General features: G+C 41.4%; 2 protein-coding genes across 14 annotated transcripts; one reads left to right on the forward strand and one right to left on the reverse strand.

The window, feature by feature from the left end:
- Positions 1–959: 959 nt before the first annotated feature.
- On the reverse strand, positions 960–6,894 carry LOC125516185 (COP9 signalosome complex subunit 4-like). 5 transcript variants are annotated; one of them, XM_087526910.1, is made up of 12 exons: positions 4,119–6,894; positions 3,904–4,003; positions 3,545–3,648; positions 3,404–3,462; positions 3,241–3,333; positions 3,055–3,156; positions 1,995–2,079; positions 1,782–1,850; positions 1,505–1,624; positions 1,277–1,332; positions 1,112–1,160; positions 960–1,026 (listed from the first exon to the last, which is right to left on the reverse strand). In XM_087526910.1, the coding sequence occupies exons 3-6, from the start codon at positions 3,612–3,614 to the stop codon at positions 3,121–3,123; spliced, it is 258 nt and encodes an 85-aa protein (XP_087383036.1). In that variant the 5' UTR covers positions 3,615–3,648; positions 3,904–4,003; positions 4,119–6,894; the 3' UTR covers positions 960–1,026; positions 1,112–1,160; positions 1,277–1,332; positions 1,505–1,624; positions 1,782–1,850; positions 1,995–2,079; positions 3,055–3,120. The 5 variants fall into 5 exon arrangements, with proteins under 5 accessions (XP_087383036.1, XP_087383035.1, XP_087383034.1 ...); XM_087526909.1 differs by having other exon boundaries at positions 3,912–4,003; positions 4,119–6,891; XM_087526908.1 differs by having other exon boundaries at positions 3,904–6,893.
- Positions 6,895–9,597: 2,703 nt separating this feature from the next.
- LOC125517216 (uncharacterized) lies at positions 9,598–15,545 on the forward strand. 9 transcript variants are annotated; one of them, XM_087526917.1, is made up of 5 exons: positions 9,598–10,128; positions 11,287–11,324; positions 12,306–12,380; positions 12,472–12,528; positions 12,844–15,545. In XM_087526917.1, the coding sequence occupies exons 1-3, from the start codon at positions 9,752–9,754 to the stop codon at positions 12,320–12,322; spliced, it is 432 nt and encodes a 143-aa protein (XP_087383043.1). In that variant the 5' UTR covers positions 9,598–9,751; the 3' UTR covers positions 12,323–12,380; positions 12,472–12,528; positions 12,844–15,545. The 9 variants fall into 9 exon arrangements, with proteins under 9 accessions (XP_087383043.1, XP_087383039.1, XP_087383038.1 ...); XM_087526913.1 differs by having other exon boundaries at positions 9,598–10,124; positions 12,472–12,574; positions 12,844–15,542; XM_087526912.1 differs by having other exon boundaries at positions 9,598–10,124; positions 12,844–15,540.
- The last annotated feature ends 3,484 nt before the right edge of the window (positions 15,546–19,029 follow it).

Genomic DNA, 19,029 nt, shown 5'->3' on the forward strand with positions numbered 1-19,029 from the left:
GAAGATTTACTATTCAATTAGGACAAAGTAATTTCTATCCACACTTCTAAGGCAAACAATACAAAGGAAGTAACTGCGGCTCCCTCCACATTTTCGCATCCGGGCTTGGGACCGGCAAAGGCAGTGTTAGGCCACACCAACCAATCATTCAGCAAAGCATACAAGGCACACACACTTAGAGAGTCAGGCCACACACAATCACACACACACACATTCATTGTCAAAATGCAACACACTTCTAAGGCAAACAATACAAAGGAGGTAACTGCAGCTCCCTCCACATTTTCGCATCCGGGCTTGTGACCAGCAAAGGCAGTGTTAGGCCACACTAACCAATCATTCAGCAAAACATACAAGCCCCCCACACACACATAGAGTCAAGCCACACACAATCACACACACAGTCATTGCCAAAATGCAATATTCATAGTCACACACATCACAGTCAAATGCACAATATTCACAGTCAAACACACAGTCAAACACAGTCACACACACAGTCACACATCACAGTCAAATGCAATATTCGCACACAGTCACACACACAGTCCCACACACACAGTCAAGCCACACACATAAGAGAGTCAAGCCACAAACAGTCAGACAGATACAGAATGGAGCACTTGCACACAAGAAACAACAAGAAACAGACATAGATAGGGGCACAAACAGAAAGCAAATACACGCAAGACTGAAGTAAACTCAGAAAGCTATAAAGAAATTCCAGAACCTGAATGACTAAACGATTTCTCTTGAGGGGTGAGGGTGATTCAGATCTTCGTTCCTGAAAACAGGAAGCTGGTTAGAGGCTGATTAAGTGATTATCTTCATCACTACCCACAAGTTTGTAGGCCTATGTAAAAGAAATGTTAAATGTGTTCTTATTCTACTTACTAGAGAAAGCAAGGCATGTAACATGAGCACTTATAGAAATTCTGGCTCAGGTAAGCCATTCATACCTAAAAAAAATATGTTTCAAGTTGGCAACTGTGGTTGCCTCTCATGAGTTACAAGCCGATGGATAGTCTGAAATGACATGAGCAACTTAAAATGTGAGTTTCCACAATGCAAATGATGTTTCTATATTCTTGAAGCAAGAAAAGTATCTTACGTTACCAGCAGCACCAATAGTCATATTTACAAAAGAAGATTAAGATGACCTGTGATGTAATAAGCATCATATGAGTCAAAAAATACTTGGAAATCAGTTTATGATCATATCAACATAGGTAATTATTCATGTGTGTGTATCAAAGTTATCTAGATAGGAACTTACTGAGTCTCTGTATCTTGCAACTCCAATAATTCACCTGGTTTGTCGTCTTGCTTTAGCTATAGGTGAGAAGAATTGATAACAAATAGAAGTTACACAAATGTAAGTACCCCATTCCTACAATATTCAGATGTCTGATGCACGGTATGATGTTCAAGAAAGAGTGAGGAAGTGGCAGGGGCTACACGATTCATGTTAGGAATCTGGTAACAAAGAGGACCAAGGTAGTACCTTCTAGGAAGAAATTTTGCTATTTCTACCCATTTATTCCGATGGGCATTATTCAGTGCATGTTCCTCCTCAGTAGTCCAAGCATCTCTCTGTATGTCTGGATTCAGATGATTATGCCACCTAAGATGTTATGTATGAATTCGAAATCAGCTTCATAACCAATCGGCTCTTTATGTAACCAGTGTGTTTCTGAATTAGCAAACATTCGCCTGTTTGTCTTGCACAAAGGGGAAAATGCATTTAAGTAAACCATGAAAATAAAACAATCAAAAGATACCTCTCTTGACATTGCTTGCGTATACGTCCAGGTAGTGACCTTGCAATGAGACCAATTTGTTGCTCCATACTGCATTTTGAGCACAAATATCAGGTGCCAATGGGTAGTTATGGATACAACACATCTAAAAACAAAAGTACCTAGAAGTAGCAAATTTTGGCTAAATAAATGTTTTGACATCAGCGTCGCAAAATGTAAAGAACGTAAATATACCTGCGTTGTATGCAAACCCAACCATCAGTGTCCTTAGCAACACAATAAAGAGCCAATGTGACATGTCCAGATCCAATGTCTGTACCTTAAATAATTAGAAAAGCATTATTCCAGTGACTGGACAGAAGTAATACAAAAAAGAATATGATATCCACATAAGACATAATCAAAAAAAGTTCAGAAAAAAGAATAGTGCTAGGTCTGTTCACATTCAACAAACAGCAAAGCAATCAATCGTGAAATATAAAACACAAGTTATACAACCAAACATTCAGCAAAGCATCCAGGCCACACCATCAAACAAATGCAGTTTTCACACACAGTCACACACACACAGAGTCAAGCCAGAAACATATTCACCATCAAGCCACAAACAGTCACACACATAGTCAAGCCACACATATTCACCATCAAACCACACATAGTTACACACATAGTCCAGCCACACACAGAGAGAGTCTAGCCACACACACAATCAAGCCACAAACACAGAGTCAAGCCACACACATATTCACCATCAAGTCACATAGAGTCACAGACACAGAATGGAGCGCTTGCACAAAAGAAACGGACATAGGTAGCAGCACAAAGAGAAGCCTAATACATGCAAGACCGAAGTAAACTCAGAAAGCTATAAAGAAATTCTAGAACTTGAATGAGTAAACTGATTTCAAGTTGGCAACAGTGGCTGCCTCTCATCAGTTACAATATTGTGCATATTACAACAGCACTAAGAGCTTGCTCAAGAGCATTTTCATCAATCTATCTGAGAAAATACAGAAACAATGTTCCATCAAGATCTTTGAGAATAAAATATGGAGGCCATATCAGTTCCAAACACGACTTGCTAATAACCACTTCAGTACTTAAACATGAGTATCAAGTAGGGTAATTTATTACATACAGTAAGAAAAACATTGAAATATTTGAAGGGTGCAAAATAGAAATTAGGCACCACTACTCCGGCAAGGCAATAAAGAACCATACAAGAAAGAATATTAAAAATGAGTAAATTGCAAAAGAGAGAAACAAATCTACAACTGAATGGAGTAAGCCTTACTCATCCCCAATTTGGCGTTGCTCAATTTGAGAGATACCATAGTATCGAAGTGCAGCTTCCAAGAGTTTACGCTTTAGATCTAAAATTCTCGCATAGCAATACCTACAAGAGATATAAGAAGGGAACTAAATTTTTGTCCTTAGTTGTAGACAGATAGATTATTAAACTATTCCTGAACCAACAAACCTTGTATTGCAAGTTCAGAACTTCCTGGTTGCTGTTTGTGACCAAAAATGAGGCTTTGTTGATAAAAGCTTCAACATTCACTGCATCATCAACCTACAAAATGAAGAACTACATTAGTCCAGCTGAAAATGCAATGACGACAAAGGCTAGAAACGGGACTAACCTCCAAATAGAGGTGTGCAATCTGGACGCACTTGGATAATTTGTTTGTCATCAAGCATCCTGGTTTTTAAGAAGATGGTCAGATTCCCCAGACTTAGAATATCCAATGACATGTAAAGAGAGACAAAAGCTTTGCTTCTACCTGATTCCTGAGTCCAAGTCAATGCCACTAAGCATTTGTGCTGCTCTCGACCATTGTTGTTCAAATTCATATAGTTCTGCAAGCTTCTCCCTAATCACTACAACCTGCAGATAGCCAGCAAGGTTATACTATTCTCAGGTTATGCGCATCAAAACAGTAAATACACCATTTTAAAATAACAGGACGCATGTTTTTCTTCTTCTTAGCATCATGTGCAAAAGCAAGTGGGTAAATAGCTTAGCCACAAGTTCTGCAATTTGTTCATTTATTACGAACAAATTGTTCCAGGAGATCCATTTGGCAAACACAAGTTAAGCATGATGTGGCAGAACATCAACTACACATAAAATCAAGTGTACCTGATTACCTAGGCTGTGCGGTGGCCCAGACAAACCGTTCAGTGTCCTTAGCAACACAATAAAGAACAAATGTGAAATGTCCAGATCCACATGTCTGTACCTTAAATACTTATAAAAGCATTAGACTATGATATCCACATAACAGAAATATCACAAAGAAGTTCAGAAAAAAAGAATAGTCAGTTGTCTGCAGTAAACAAGTACTGGTCTGTTACCTACGATCAGGAACTACCAATACCAAGTTAGCACAAATGATTATTCGTCAAGACAATCACTCCTGCCATATAAACATGTAACTCAAGGAAAATTTGTAAGAGATGTGGTTAATTACTTAAATAAAACACACCATACCAAGTATACTAACACATAAGTGATATCAATAATTCCACTTTCCACATCAGATAGTATAAAACACACCATAGCTAGTCTAAAAAGCACCATGGCCTACACAGTTTGCACCCCTAAACGCATCCCCATATATGGAAAGATAGACATTGGGAACATAAGCAAAGCATGACAAGAAGAACCCGATTGGAAAGAACACTAAATAAGCAACCATCAGAACAACCATAATGTATCATCCCATCTCTGCTTATAAGATGGGTGATTCAAGAACATAAGAACAACCATAATGAACAACCATAACGACTAGTGCGCCAAACCAGAGTATCACAAGGGCGCATGCGTTTGAGGTATGGGAATTGCCGACGAACAACGCAGTGACGGAACCGAGGAACTGATCTGAGCGAACACAATAATCTGACCTTGCCTTGGCCTCTCCCCGTCTCCGTAATCTAAATTCAAAATTAGATGGGCGAACACGAAACACAGGGATACAATACGTAATCGTTCATTGCTCCGCCACGAATACGAAACACAGGATTGTGAGTGCCTCTCAGATAACTCAAGCGCACGCAGAAGTTAATGATCCAACAAACTCAGAATCAATATTAACTACTTAATGATCCAGCAAGCATTACAACAGAGTTTTACGGAATAGGGTGTCAGAAGCTCAATGATCAATGATTGCACTATAAGTTAATTGTCACAAAGTCTAGGCAAAGCAAGAAAAGCATTTTCCATTGACTGGACATTAGTAATACAAAGAAAGAATATGATATCCCCATAAGACATAACAAAACACGCATATCACTAAAAACTTAAGAAAAAAGAAGTCAACTGTCTACACTAAACAAATACTAAGTCATTAATCACAATACCGAGTTGATGCCATACAATTTAACATGACAAACAATATTTTTTCATGCACACTAACTAGGGATTAACAAATGTCAGAGCATAAGAGTTGGGCTACTCTATTGGATCACCATCATCACAAGAAAACAAGCAGCACATGTCCACGTTATAGGTTCGTTGAAATTCTTGTCCAAAGGAAAGGGACATGACAGAAGTTAGCAGCATTGGTAAAAAAACATGTGATGAACGTGCTTTCATGGATAAATAAATTCAGGAGTTATGCTCACAACAGATATGCCCAGGTGTGCAACGACAAAATACTGGAGTTATGCTATGCAATCTAGAATGTAGTCTAAGGGGAACTAACTAGCAGCAGCTCACCTAGAACTCGTATGAGTACTTCAATGGAAATAGCAACATCGGGAAGAAAAGAAGGAACATTGTCCAACAGTAGCAGGAGCAAGTGTTCAATTAGTCAAGCAGCAGGCCACATGGTTTGCACTGTTGTAAAACTTTTCTTCTTGGGACACACAAGCAAAGCATGATAAAAGAAACAAACTGGACAGAACATAAACAGTATACACCATCAGATCAAGCGTAAGGAATCACCCCATCTTTGAATCTAGGACGAGAGCACACACACGCCTAGCCGGTACAACAAGAACTCAAGAATTAACAGACCCTGGAACTCAAGAATTGACAGAGGGCCAACAAGAACTGACAGAGGGCCAACAAGAACTGGCAGAGGGCCAAGAAGTGACAGAGTATCACAGGAGAGCATACGTTTGAGTTCTGAAAATCACCAGGAACAACGTAGGTGACGGGACGGAAGAACCGGTCTGAACTAGCACGATAAACGAACCCCGTCTCCGGCCGTAATCCAATTTCGAAACCAGATCCATTCTGTTTGTTCCTGCAACCGACGAATTGCTAGTTCGGATAACAGAAGAAGCGCACACAGACATAATTGAGGCGAGACGGGCCAAGAACACGCGAGCGCATTGGGACAACCGCGAGGACGAGCAAAATCGAGCTAGGCGCGACCCTACATGGACGACGGCGAGGACGAGTGAAATCAAACCAGAAGCGGCCTACACGGACGACGGCGACGAGGACGAGCAAAATCGAATCAGACGCGACCCCAAACGGACGACGGCGAGGACGAGCAAAATCGAACGAGACACGACTCTAAACGGACGACAGCGAGGATGAGCAGAATCGAAACGGACGCGACCCTACACGGACGACGGCGGCGAGGAGGAGCCAAATGGAACCGGATGCGACCCCAAACGGACGACGACGAGGACGAGCAAGATCAAACCAGGCGCAATTCCGAACGGGCGAATCAAGCACGAGCGAAAACCAAATCAGGCGTGGTTCTAAGCCTAAACGGGCGACAAATCGAGGAGGAGCGAATCCAAACCAGACGCGAGGAGGTGGAGGCGATAGGCACGTCCCGGGGCCCCGGACGAAGAGAGGAGGAGGAGCAGACCGGCCACGACCGGAGCGCGGGGAGGGAGGAAAGGGCGCGCCTGGCCGTGGGCGCGCCGCCGGGGTAGAAGTCGTGCCGCCGGCTGGGTCCTTGCCGGAGACGGCCTCGGCGGGCGGCGGAAACCGGAGGGAAGTGGAGCTGGTGGTGGTGGGTTGGGGCTGGATCCGGACCGGACCGGGTGGGCAGGAGGGGTCGATCGGCAACGCAACACGGAGATATTACCGTTGGGAGCCTCAGATTGGGATCGGGTGCTCGAGGCAGACCGAGAAATTTCTAGCTAGGGCGGTCGAGGCAGAGGCGGTTGCATCCGGGCACACGGGCTATCCTGCCGGCGCACATGAGCAGACCGGCGGCCCATTTGGTCATGTTAGATTGTGCGTCGTGTCTTATATCTTGGAAAAAAATATGTTGACGCAAAAAGACATGCATCCGCAATGTTTTCAATTTCATTAGCATCAACTTAAGATCGAGCTTGCTTCAAACAAAAAAACTTAAGGTCCAACTAATTGCCCCGTTAGAATAGCGAGGATATGTATCCGAATTGACTATGTTCGAGGCGACTTCTGGTGATAGTCCGACGACCGACGACGTGGTGCCGGCTCTTCCCTTCCTGTTGATTCCCTCCCTCTTGCAATTTGATCCTTTGTTTGTCTCTCAGCTCCAACACTACTCTCCCTCCTCTGTTCTGATCCCTCCTCTCATAATTGGCTTCTCGTCCTCTAGTGTTGTTTTCACTGGCTGAGGCAGAATTTCTCAAGTCCTAGTATTGAGGGGAGGCATCGTAGAAAAAAACTTCTAGTACGTTTGTGTATATACAAGCAAACTCATCGTGTTGGGAGGCTCCTGGCCCATGCTAGCCACCCCATGCCTCTATCACTGGTTGTTTCTCCCTATCAATCCTCTTCTCTCTTGATTGTTCTCTCAATCCCTGGCCTCGCTCTATATCCCAAGAAGAACCACATTTGGTGCATGTGTGTTGACTACCTAGTGGTTAGGGCGCACCCTTGATGCGCCTCTTGAGGGTGTTCCTGTGCGGTGCCAGGTAGGGGTCGCCCTTTTCATTTGATTTTTTGCATAATGGGCAGTATATATTCATGCCAACTATTGCTAAAAACGAACTGAACTATGAATTATGATCACAGGGAAAGCGGAGCAATCTAATAGTAGTGACTCTAACCATTAAAACCGCGTCACAGTTCAGCTGGAGCTGCGCCTACTCCACATCCGCTGCCATGTAGCTCGTAGGGTCCTCCACTTCACATGACGTCTTGCTCGCACGCCTCTGTGTGTGTGCGCACCTCAACCACCTCGTTGAGCTAAACGCAGGTCTTGGCAAGGAGGACAACAGGCTTAGCCTTGTGTCGACCGCCTCCATGGACAATGCGTCGCTGCTCGCTGCTTTCCATCCCTACACGTATTCAGACAATGCAATGGTGTCGGCACGACCTCATTGTTCTTGGTGGCGACCCTCCTTCTATCCGCCGCTTCTTGCTGAGCTTATCATAGAATGAGGTGTAGTTGTGTTAGTATGTTGAGATCAATGTCAGAAAATTCATGTCCGTAGCTCACAATAGCATACACCTGAAAGTGAATAAATAGGGCCTTGAACATAGAATGTTGTCTATGTTTCTTTATGAAAAAATAATACGGGTACATATTGATTTCCGTTCATCTGTCATTTACTTTGTAAGTATAGCACATAAAAAATATGATGCTTTGCAAAACACCAATCATTGGGCAAATAGTCCATTATTAATGACATCACAAACTACATATCGGTTGCAATAGAGCAGAGTTTTTGATACATACTTCATCGAGCTGGCTTGTAGCCCTTGTCTTGAAGCTTACAATGCGGCTGATTGAAACAAATTTGAGGATTTTGGTAGTATTACCAAAATTCATGAACTAAGTCCTAAAACGCATCTAAACTTGATGGATGAACTAACATTTTTCTATTGATTCAACTAATGTCCAGATAGGATACCTTGAACCAATTTTTTTTAATTTGTTCTATTAAATTCCTTCAGTAATTTCTTGCAATATTTCCTACTCTATGGAAGACTAACTATGCTGAAACACCTTTTGGGTTAATTTATTCTGAATATTATATAATACTCCCTATTCCATAATATAGTGTGTATCGATTTTTTGGAAAGTCAAAGTTTGCAAACTTTGACCAAGTTTATAGAGAAAATTATTTATATGTATAATACCAAATATATAACATATGAAACTAAATCTTATGATGAACCTAATGATATATGTTTGACATTCTATATGTAATTGTTTTTCTCTATAAACTTGGTCAAAGTTTGTGAGGTCTGACTTTTCAGAACATCTATATGCATTACATTATGGAACAAAGGAAATAGTAAAAACTCAAGCTCCTCTGATACCTCACTTGCTTGTAGGAAACAACCATGTCAGTTACTGAGGATTATTCATTCTTTACCTTGAGCATGTTAAAGAGAGGGGTGCACTCTAATCTTGTCTACACACAACAGAGTGGCTAGTTGGGTTCCTAATCTAGGCTTAGTTATGCATGTTGGGCTTCTAGAAACTGACCACTATCCAAGGTTTCAGGACGGTGAAACCATAAAAAAAGATTCAACTACTTGCGTGAATCAAATAAAATAGTGAACTGATATCTAAGCCACATAGCAAAAATCTACTTCGACAATACAACTAAACACAAACCATACCTCCAACCACTACTAGAGAAAACCTTATACACGAAAGTTTATCAGTAGCGCGGTCTAAAAAAAGACGCTACTGCTAATTAGCAGTAGCAAGGGGTATAAAACCCGTGCTACTACTAAGTTGATAGTAACAGCGAGGGTTATAAATCGCGCTACTACTAAGTGGTCTCCACCATGCCCCCGAGACGGGCCATAGTAGTAGCGAGGGAGATAAAACCCGCGCTACTACTAAGTAGCTATAGCGCAGATAAGACCCCCACGCTACTACTAAACATGTCCACTACTGCACCATCCACCCCGGCCCAATCCACTCCCACCCCACCACTCTCTCTCATCCCTAAAAAAACTCTCTCACGAACTCACCTGCTCCTCTCCCCACGATCTCCTCGCCGCCGCCACCACCCACGCCGGCCGCGCGCAACACTCCCCCAAGCTCCCACCTTCCTCCGCTCTGATCCCCATGGAAGCCACCGCCGCCGCCTCCATCGTGCGGACCCTCGCCTCCTCGCCGCTCCCCCGCGGCTCCCACTGTAGCCGCGTGCGCGTGGCCGTGGCGCCGGAGTGGCGGAGGAGGGGTAGGGAGGTGCTCGCCGCGGCGGCCTCGACGGGCAACTACGTGGTGCCACCTTCCTCCAAGATCGGCCGCCTCGTGCTGCGGCTGCTGGCAGTGGCGCAGCGAGTCTCCCACCTCACCACCACCGCTGCTTGCCGTCCGTCCCTCCTTCCGTCCATGGCGGCGGTGACCTCCGGCTTCAGCAGGCTCAGCGCGGCGGCGGGCAACAACGACGGCGACGTCGGCCTCCAAGACCCCATCCCGGCCTCTGTTGGAATATGTAGGTACCCACTCCTTCCCCTTCCCCTTCCCCTTCACTTGCTGCCCGCTCTCTTCAAATCTGTTTCTGCATCCTCTGTTAGAACTTGTTTGCTCTCTGTTTGTTGGAGATGTGCTAGTCTGTATGAATGTAAAATTGGTACGTAGCTCAAAATGAAACTTGCAAATGGTTCAATACATTTACATGCAGCACCGGGATGGCATGGTTGAACGCAAAAAGCAAATGCCATGACTGATGAAACTGAAAAATTAAACACTTTTTTCCTCGTCATGGGTGAAAACCATGTGACTGCTTGCACGATGCATCAAACGTAGTATCTGAAACAAGATTATCCTCCTGCCTGCCTGCATGCCTGCAAGTGGACGTTTTGTAATGGCACTGCATGCCATCTCAGACGGTTGGCGCTGGCGGCGAGGTTAAATATTCTTCTTGTAATTGGCCCGAGAGCAGATCTGGGGCTGTACACGACCATTGTATATTGTAAACATCCGGCTAAAATGTATTTCAGTACATTTTAGAGTGGAAGAGAAGATAATTGGGGCGTAAGATTCAATAGAAAATATGCTGAATCCAAGTGCATGGAACATTGATGTTACTCCTAAGAGGAAACAAATGATGCAATGGATTCACTGCACAACTTGTGAATAAGTGCCATCAACTGGGTGCTGATGCTGATGGCAAGGCATTGGTAACAAGCTTGTAAATGTCAAGGCCGTGAACCCCATGTTATGACTGACGAAAATGAAAAATGAATCACTCCCCCCCTTGTATTGGGTCACTACTCACATGATGCACCGGACGTGCCTACAAGTCGGCGTTTTGTAATGCCAGTGCACGCTGTCTCAAATGCCTGCAAGTGGGCATTTTTAAAGCCTGCATTGTTTTTAAACCCTGCACTACTTCACTCTGTTAACTTGTTTTGACCAAGCGGCCTCGACATCTTTATCCGTCTGCCAGCGCAACTTCACATTGAGATTCCGTGTAGCCGTCGCATAGGTTCAGATAAATATGTGGACAGCACAAGAGTGCTTTGCTAGTACCTTAGGCCATCTACTTATCGAGAGGTTCATGTGACAACTGAAATGGCTCCCTATGTATGATCGTAACCTCACGCATTCTCCTCTCCTGATTACTGATGGATTTCCATTCCTTTGTCTGTCAGGTACCATGCCAACCGGATGCTCAGCTTCTACGCCCCCGGTGAGCCTCCCACATTTGCTGAATTCTAAAACTGCTCAAATATGGTTTGTGATCCGAATGGGCCGATTGATTTGATGTTAACTTGTTTGCTTCACTCTGTTTATTTATGGCTACTACTTGTTCTGAGTCGGGCATCTACACTTGGTGTGACTGATGTGTACATGATCCCAAGTGTGCTGTAGTTTAGCATGGATTGATGATCTCGTATTGGCGAGTTCAAGGGCACATAGGCAGTGTGCTTGTATATCTAATCTAAGCAGTTGATTTCACCTGTAGTGCTTCTAGTTGAAATGTGATGATCCACGTGCTAACTGTTTGCTCTTTATGGTATTCTTGGATTTTGCCCCGTTTCCGGTTAAGATAATATGTTAAATGCAGAATTATCGATCCTCCTTAGTGGATGCCCATGGTTTGATCATGTGTCGGTTCCTATCAATGCAAGTGTTGAGCTACGTTCCATTTTTACTATTCTGTGTGATAGTTCTTGCACTTTACTACGTTCCCTCTTAAGGCGGGCCACCTTTTACACTAATAATGAGTTTGTTGCGCATTAATCTAGAAAATAGTGTTGTATGGCCTGGTTGAGCTCAAGGTTAACGGAGACGACAATTGTGAGGTCTACCTACCGGATTCAGTTTTCTGTTTACTTTTTGAGAATAGTATATTTAGTATCATTAGTATAGACCTGTACTCCCTCCGTTTTTATTTAGTTCGCATATTAGCTTTGGTTAAAGTCAAGCTTTACAAACTTTGACCAAGTTTATATACAAAAATATTAAGATATACAATAACAAATCAACAACATTAGATTTATTATTAAATGTACTTTCACATCGTATAGATTTATTATGATAAATGTCTATATTGTTTTCTATAAACTTGGTCAAACTTTACGAAGTTTGACTTCAGTCAACTCTAATATGCAGAGTAAATAAAAACGGAGGGAGTACTTATCTCTTTCTGGATCATCCTTTTAAGCAGTTTCGGGCATTGCCTGATCAATTTTACTGAACTCCTGAACACCATAGATTTGTGCGGCAACAGGTGGTCAATCAGGTTAGTATTGTTAATTCAGGCATTCCATCCCCTCTCATAGTAAATTCAGTGTTATTTTAACACTGACCCCCTTGCATAAACACCGGTGCAGCACAACGATATGTACAAGAAGCAGAGCGCATCAGTTCATGCTCGAGCCCTTAAGAAGGTAGCAATGTTTGGGTTTTCTTGAAGAATGTCGGACACTATTTACAGTATGTTAAATGCAGACAATGTTGTTGATTTATGAGAATTATTTATTTACCTAGTGGATCCCCAATTGTATATCTGTCCCTATCAATGCAAATGTCGAGCAATGTTCCACTTTTACTGCTCTACATTATATTTTCACTGCCTGAAGGGGTTAGTATGCTCCTTGTCTTTTTCATGGATTGCCTTTTTCATTGACATGCATCACATTATTTTTCCGTGTCATTCTTTTGAAGAATCTGAAGTTTCTGAACCTCTGTTGGTAATGCTGCAGGGTTCTGGTGGCGACGGTCGTTGATGTTTCCTACACAACCTTCTTCTTGTAGACGTTGATGAGCCTCCAAGTGCAGAGGTTTGTAGGACAGTAGCAATTTTCCCTCAAGTGGATGACCTAAGGTTTATCAATCCGTGGGAGGCGTAGGATGAAGATGGTCTCTCTCAAACAACCTTGCAACCAAATAACAAAGAGTCTCTTGTGTCCCCAACACACCCAATACAATGCTAAATTATATAGGTGCACTAGTTCGGTGAAGAGATGGTGATATAAGTGCAATATGGATGGTAGATATAGGTTTTTATAATCTGAAAATATAAAAACAACAAGGTAATTAATGATAAAAATGAGCAAAAATGGTATTGCAATGCGTTGAAACAAGGCCTAGGGTTCATACTTTCACTAGTGCAAGTTCTCTCAACAATAATAACATAATTAGATCATACAACAATCCCTCAACATGCAACAAAGAGTCACTCCAAAGTCATTAATAGCGAAGAACAAATGAAGAGATTATTCTAGGGTACGAAACCACCTCAAAGTTATTCTTTTCGATCAATCCATTGGGCTATTCTTATAAGTGTCACAAACAGCCCTAGAGTTCATAGTAAAATAACACCTTAAGACACAAATCAACCAAAACCTTAATGTCACCTAGATACTCCAATGTCATCTCAAGTATCCGTGGGTTTGATTATACGACATGCATCACACAATCTCAGATTCATCTATTCAAACCAACACAAAGAACTTCAAAGAGTGCCCCAAAGTTTCTATCAGAGAGTCAAGACAAAAACGTGTGCTAACCGCTATGCATAAGTTCACAAGGTCACAGAACTCGCAAGTTGATCACCAAAACATACATCAAGTGGATCACGTGAATATCCCATTGTCACCACATATAAGCACATGCAAGACATACATCAAGTGTTCTCAAATTCTTAAAGACTCAATCCGATAAGATAACTTCGAAGGGAAAACTCAATTCATCAGAAGGAGATAGAGGGGGAGAAACATCATAAGATCCAACTATAAAAGCAAAGCTCGCGGTACATCAAGATCGTGCCATATCAAGAACACGAGAGAAAGAGAGAGATCAAACACATAGCTACTGGTACATACCCTCAGCTCCGAGGGTGAACTACTCCCTCCTTGTCATGGAGAGCGCCGAGATGATGAAGATGGCCACCGGTCATGGATCCCCCCTCCAGCAGGGTGCCGGAACAGGGCCCCGATTGGTTTTTGGTGGCTATAGAGGCTTGCGGCGGCGGAACTCCCGATCTAGGTTTCTCTTCGGGGGGTTCTGTATTTATACGAATTTTTAGCGTTGGTCTTATGTCAGGGGGGTCTCCGAGTCATCCATGAGATAGGGGGGCGAGCCAGCGGGGTAGGGTGCGCCCTCCACCCTCGTGGATGGCTTGGTACTCTTCTGGCCCAACTCTTTTACTTCGGGGGCTTCTTTTGGTCCATAAAAAATCATCAAAAATTGACATGTCAATTGGACTCCGTTTGGTATTCTTTTCTGTAAAACTCAAAAACAAGGAAAAAAACAGAAACTAGCACTGGGCTCTAGGTTAATAGGTTAACAGAAACCCAAAAATCATATAAAATAGCGTATAAATGCATATAAAACATCCAAGATCAATAATATAATAGCATGGAACAATAAAAAATTATAGATACGTTGGAGACGTATCAAGCATCCCCAAGCTGAATTCCTGCTCGTCCTCGAGTAGGTAAATGCTAAAAACAATTTTTTTTGATGTGGAATGCTACCTAACATATTTATAAATGTAATCTTCTCTATTGTGGCAAGAATATTTAGATCCATAAGATTCAAAACAAAAGTTTAATATTGACATAAAAACAATAATACTTCAAGCATACTAACAAAATAATTATGTCTTCTCAAAATAACATGGCCAAAGGAAGTTTATCCCTACAAAATCATATAGTTTGGCTATGCTCCATCTTCATCACACAAAATATTCAAATCATGCACAACCTCGATGACAAGCCAGGCAATTGTTTCATACTTTTGATATTCTCAAATCTTTTCAACTTTCACGCAATACATGAGCGTGAGCCATGGACATGGCACTATAGGTGGAATAGAAGGTGGTTGTGGAAAAGAAAAAAAGAAGGAGATAGTCTCACATCAACTAGGCGTATCAACGGGCTATGGAGATGCCCATCAATAGATATCAATGTGAGTGAGTAGGGATTGCCATGCAACGGATGCACTAGAGCTATAAATGTATGAAAGCTCAAAAAGAAAACTAAACGGGTGTGCATCCAACTTGCTTGCTCATGAAGACCCAGGGCATTTGAGGAAGCCCATCGTTGAAATATACAAGCCAAGTTCTATAATGAAAAAATCCCACTAGTATATGAAAGTGACAACATAGGAGACTCTCTATCATGAATATCATGGTGCTACTTTGAAGCACAAGTGTGGTAAAAGGATAGTAGCATTGCCCCTTCTCTCTTTTTCTTTCATTTTTTATTTTTTTTTGTTTTTTTAAGCCTTCTCCCTTTTTGTGGCCTTTCTCTTTTTTATTTCCTCACATGGGACGATGGTTTAATAATAAAGATCATCACATTTTTATTTACTTACAACTCAAGAGTTATAACTCGATACTTAGAACAAAATATGACTCTATATGAATGCCGCTAGCGGTGTACTGGGATGTTCAATGAATCAAGAGAATGTACGAAAGAATTATGATTGGTGGCTTTGCTACAAATACAATGTCAACTACATGGTCATGCAAGGCAATATGACAATGATAGAGCGTGTCATAATAAACGGAACGGTGGAAAGTTACATGGCAATATATCTCGAAATAGCTATGGAAATGTCATAATAGGTAGGTATGGTGGATGTTTTGAGGAAGGTAAATGGTGGGTTTATGGTACCGGCGAAAGTTGCGCGATACTAGAGAGGTTAGCAACGGTGAAAAGGTGAGAGTGCGTATAATCCATGGACTCAACATTAGTCATAAAGAACTCACATACTTGTTGCAAAAATCTACAAATCATCAAAACCAAGTACTACGCTCATGCTCCTAGGGGGATAGATTGGTAGGAAAAGACCATATCTCCTCCCCGACCGCCACTCATAAGGAAGACAATCAAAGAAACACCTCATGCTTCAAATTTGTTACACAACGGTTACCATACGTGCATGCTACGGGACTTGCAAACCTCAATACAAGTATTTCTCAAATTCACAATTAATCTACTAGCATGACTCTAATATCACCATCCTCATGTCTCAAAACAATCATCAAGCATCAAACTTCTCATAGTGTTCGACGCACTTTATATAGAAGTTTTTATTATACCTATCTTGGATGTCCATTATATTAGGACTAAATTTATAACCAAAACAAATTACCATGCTGGTTAAAACTCTCAAAATAATATAAATGAAACATGAGAGTTCATCTATTTCTTCAAAATAAAACCATCGTCGTTCTCTAAAAAGATATAAGCGAAGCACAATGAGTAGTTGAATAATTATGTAACTATGTGAAGACTCCTTCTCATAAATAAAATTTCAGATCTTAAGTACTTTATTCAAACAGCAAGAAAAACAAAATAAAATGCCATTGCAACTATAGCACATATTATGTGAAGAAGCAAAAACTTAAGCTCAACCAAAACTGACCGATAGTTGTTGAAGAAGAAAGATGGGATGCCACTTGAGACTTCTTGAAATATTGACTAGGGATGCCTTGGGAATCCCCAAGCTTGAGCTTTTGTGTCTCCTTAATTCCATTCATATCGCGGTTTCCCTAAATCTTAAAAACTTCATCCACACCAAACTCAACAAGAACTCGCGAGATAAGTTAGTATAAATCCATGCTAAACCTTATCATTCTCTACCGTAGAAAATCACTAAAATTATAATTTGAAATTGCATGCTAAATGCCTCTGCATATTTAAGACTACTATCCTCAAATAGAATCATTAAACAAGCAACCATATGCAAACAATGCAAACATAACAGCAATCTGTCTAAACAGAACAGTCTGTAAAGAATGCAAGAGGAATCATACTTCCCTAACTCCAAAAATTCTGAAAAATTACCACACTATAGATAATTTGTTATTACTGATGGTGTAACTTTTTCAAGATTTTATCATGTTTTGACTATTCACCAATATTCAAGACATAACAGCAAATCTTCTGTTTTTAAAACACCAACATATAGACTTGAAAAATGAGCATGATAAAGGCTACACTTGACATTTTTATTAAACTAAAAGATGCAAAACATTAATCTAAATAATAGCAAGCAAATCCTAGTAAAATAAAATGATGCTCCAAGCAAAACACATATCATGTGGTGAATAAAAATATAGCTCCAAGTAAGATTACCAATGAACGAAGACGAAAGAGGGGATGCCTTCCGAGGCATCCCCAAGCTTAGGATCTTGGTTGTCCTTGAATATTACCTTGGGGTGCCTTGGTCATCCCCAAGCTTAGGCTCTTTCCACTCCTTATTCCATAGTCCATCAAATCTTTACCCAAAACTTGAAAACTTCACAACACAAAACTTAACAAAAAACTCGTAAACTCCGTTAGTATAAGAAAGCAAATCACCACTTAGGTACTGTCAAGACAAGATTCATAATTTTTCTCACATGATACCTACTGTACCCTATCATTTCTACAATTTATATTAAGTAATATAATCCATAGAAACTAGAAAACAAGCAAACTATGCATCAAAAAAACAGAATCTGTCAAAAACTTGGCAGTCTGTAGTAATCTGTAACTCTCGAATACTTTTGTAACTCCAAAAATCCTGAGAAATTAGGAAGTCCTAGGAAATTTGTTTATTAATCTTCTGTAAAAAGAATCAGTATTTTATCACGCTTCAGTTAAAAATGAGAATTGTTTACCTGAGCGCAAACGTTTCTGTTTTTCAGCAAGATCAAATCAACTATCACCGTAAGCCCTCCCAAAGGTCTTACTTGGCACTTTATTCACACAAAATCTATAAAACATGATTACTACAGTAGCTTAATCATGTGAACGCACAAAAATAGTAGGGGTAAATATTGGGTTGTCTCCCAACAAGCGCTTTTCTTTAATACCTTTTTAGGTAGGCATGACGATTTCAATGATGCTCACGTAAAAGATAAGAATTGAAACATAAAGAAAGCATCATGAAGAATATTACTAACACATTTAAGTCTAAACCACTTCCTATGCATAGGGATTTTTTGAGCAAACAATTTATGGGAACAAGAATCAACTAGCACAGGAAAGCAAAACAAGCATAACTTCAAGATTTTAAGCACATAGAGAGGAAACTTGATATTATTGCAATTTCTACGAGCATATATTCCTCCCTCATAATAATTTTCAGTACCATCATGAATGAATTCAACAATATAACCATCACAAAAAGCATTTTTTTCATGATCTACAAGCATAGAATTTTTATTACTCTCCACATAAGCAAATTTCTTCTCATGAATAGTAGTGGGAGCAAACTCAACAAAATAACTATCATGTAAGGCATAATCCAATTGAAAGTTAAAATCATGATGAAAAGTTTCATGGATATCATTATTCTTTATAGCATACATTGTTGGGTTTCGTAGTAATTTCAAAAATTTCCTACGCTCACGCAAGATCATGTGATGCATAGCAACGAGGGGGAAAGTGTTGTCTACGTACCCAATGCAGACCGACTGCGGAAGCGATGACACGACGTAGAGGAAGTAGTCGTACGTCTTCACGATCCAACCGATCAAGCACCGAAACTACGGCACCTCCGAGTTCGAGCACACGTTCAGCTCGATGACGATCCCCGGACTCCGATCCAGCAAAGTGTCGGGGAAGAGTTCCGTCAGCACGACGGCGTGGTGACGATCTTGATGAACTACAGCAGCAAGGCTTCGCCTAAACTCCGCTACAGTATTATCGAGGTATATGGTGGCAGGGGACACCGCACACGGCTAAGGAATAGATCACGTGGATCAACTTGTGTGTCTAGAGGTGTCCCCTGCCTCCGTATATAAAGGAGGAGAGGAGGGGAGGCTGGCCGGCCAAGGGAGGAGGCGCAGGAGAGTCCTACTCCCTCTGGGAGTAGGATTCCCCCTCCAATCCTAGTCCAACTAGGATTCCTCGGAGGGGAAGGGAGAGAGGGGGGCCGGCCACCTTCTC

Source organism: Triticum urartu, chromosome 6A (assembly GCF_056163025.1).
Source record: "Triticum urartu cultivar PI428250 chromosome 6A, HENAU_Tu73, whole genome shotgun sequence".
Classification (NCBI taxonomy): domain Eukaryota; kingdom Viridiplantae; phylum Streptophyta; class Magnoliopsida; order Poales; family Poaceae; genus Triticum; species Triticum urartu.

Bases quoted from the DNA above. Each gene is read 5' to 3' on its own strand.
- LOC125517216 (XM_087526913.1), top strand. From the start codon at position 9,752: ATGGAAGCCACCGCCGCCGCCTCCATCGTGCGGACCCTCGCCTCCTCG. The intron at 10,125-11,286 runs GTAGGTACCCAC...TTTGTCTGTCAG, and splicing joins CCCGGCCTCTGTTGGAATAT to GTACCATGCCAACCGGATGC. The intron at 11,325-12,305 runs GTGAGCCTCCCA...CCTTTTAAGCAG, and splicing joins GCTCAGCTTCTACGCCCCCG to TTTCGGGCATTGCCTGATCA.
- LOC125516185 (XM_087526906.1), bottom strand. From the start codon at position 3,094: ATGGTATCTCTCAAATTGAGCAACGCCAAATTGGGGATGA. The intron at 1,851-1,994 runs GTATATTTACGT...CTCAAAATGCAG, and splicing joins TGGGTTTGCATACAACGCAG to TATGGAGCAACAAATTGGTC. The intron at 1,625-1,781 runs GTATCTTTTGAT...ATAACATCTTAG, and splicing joins CGCAAGCAATGTCAAGAGAG to GTGGCATAATCATCTGAATC.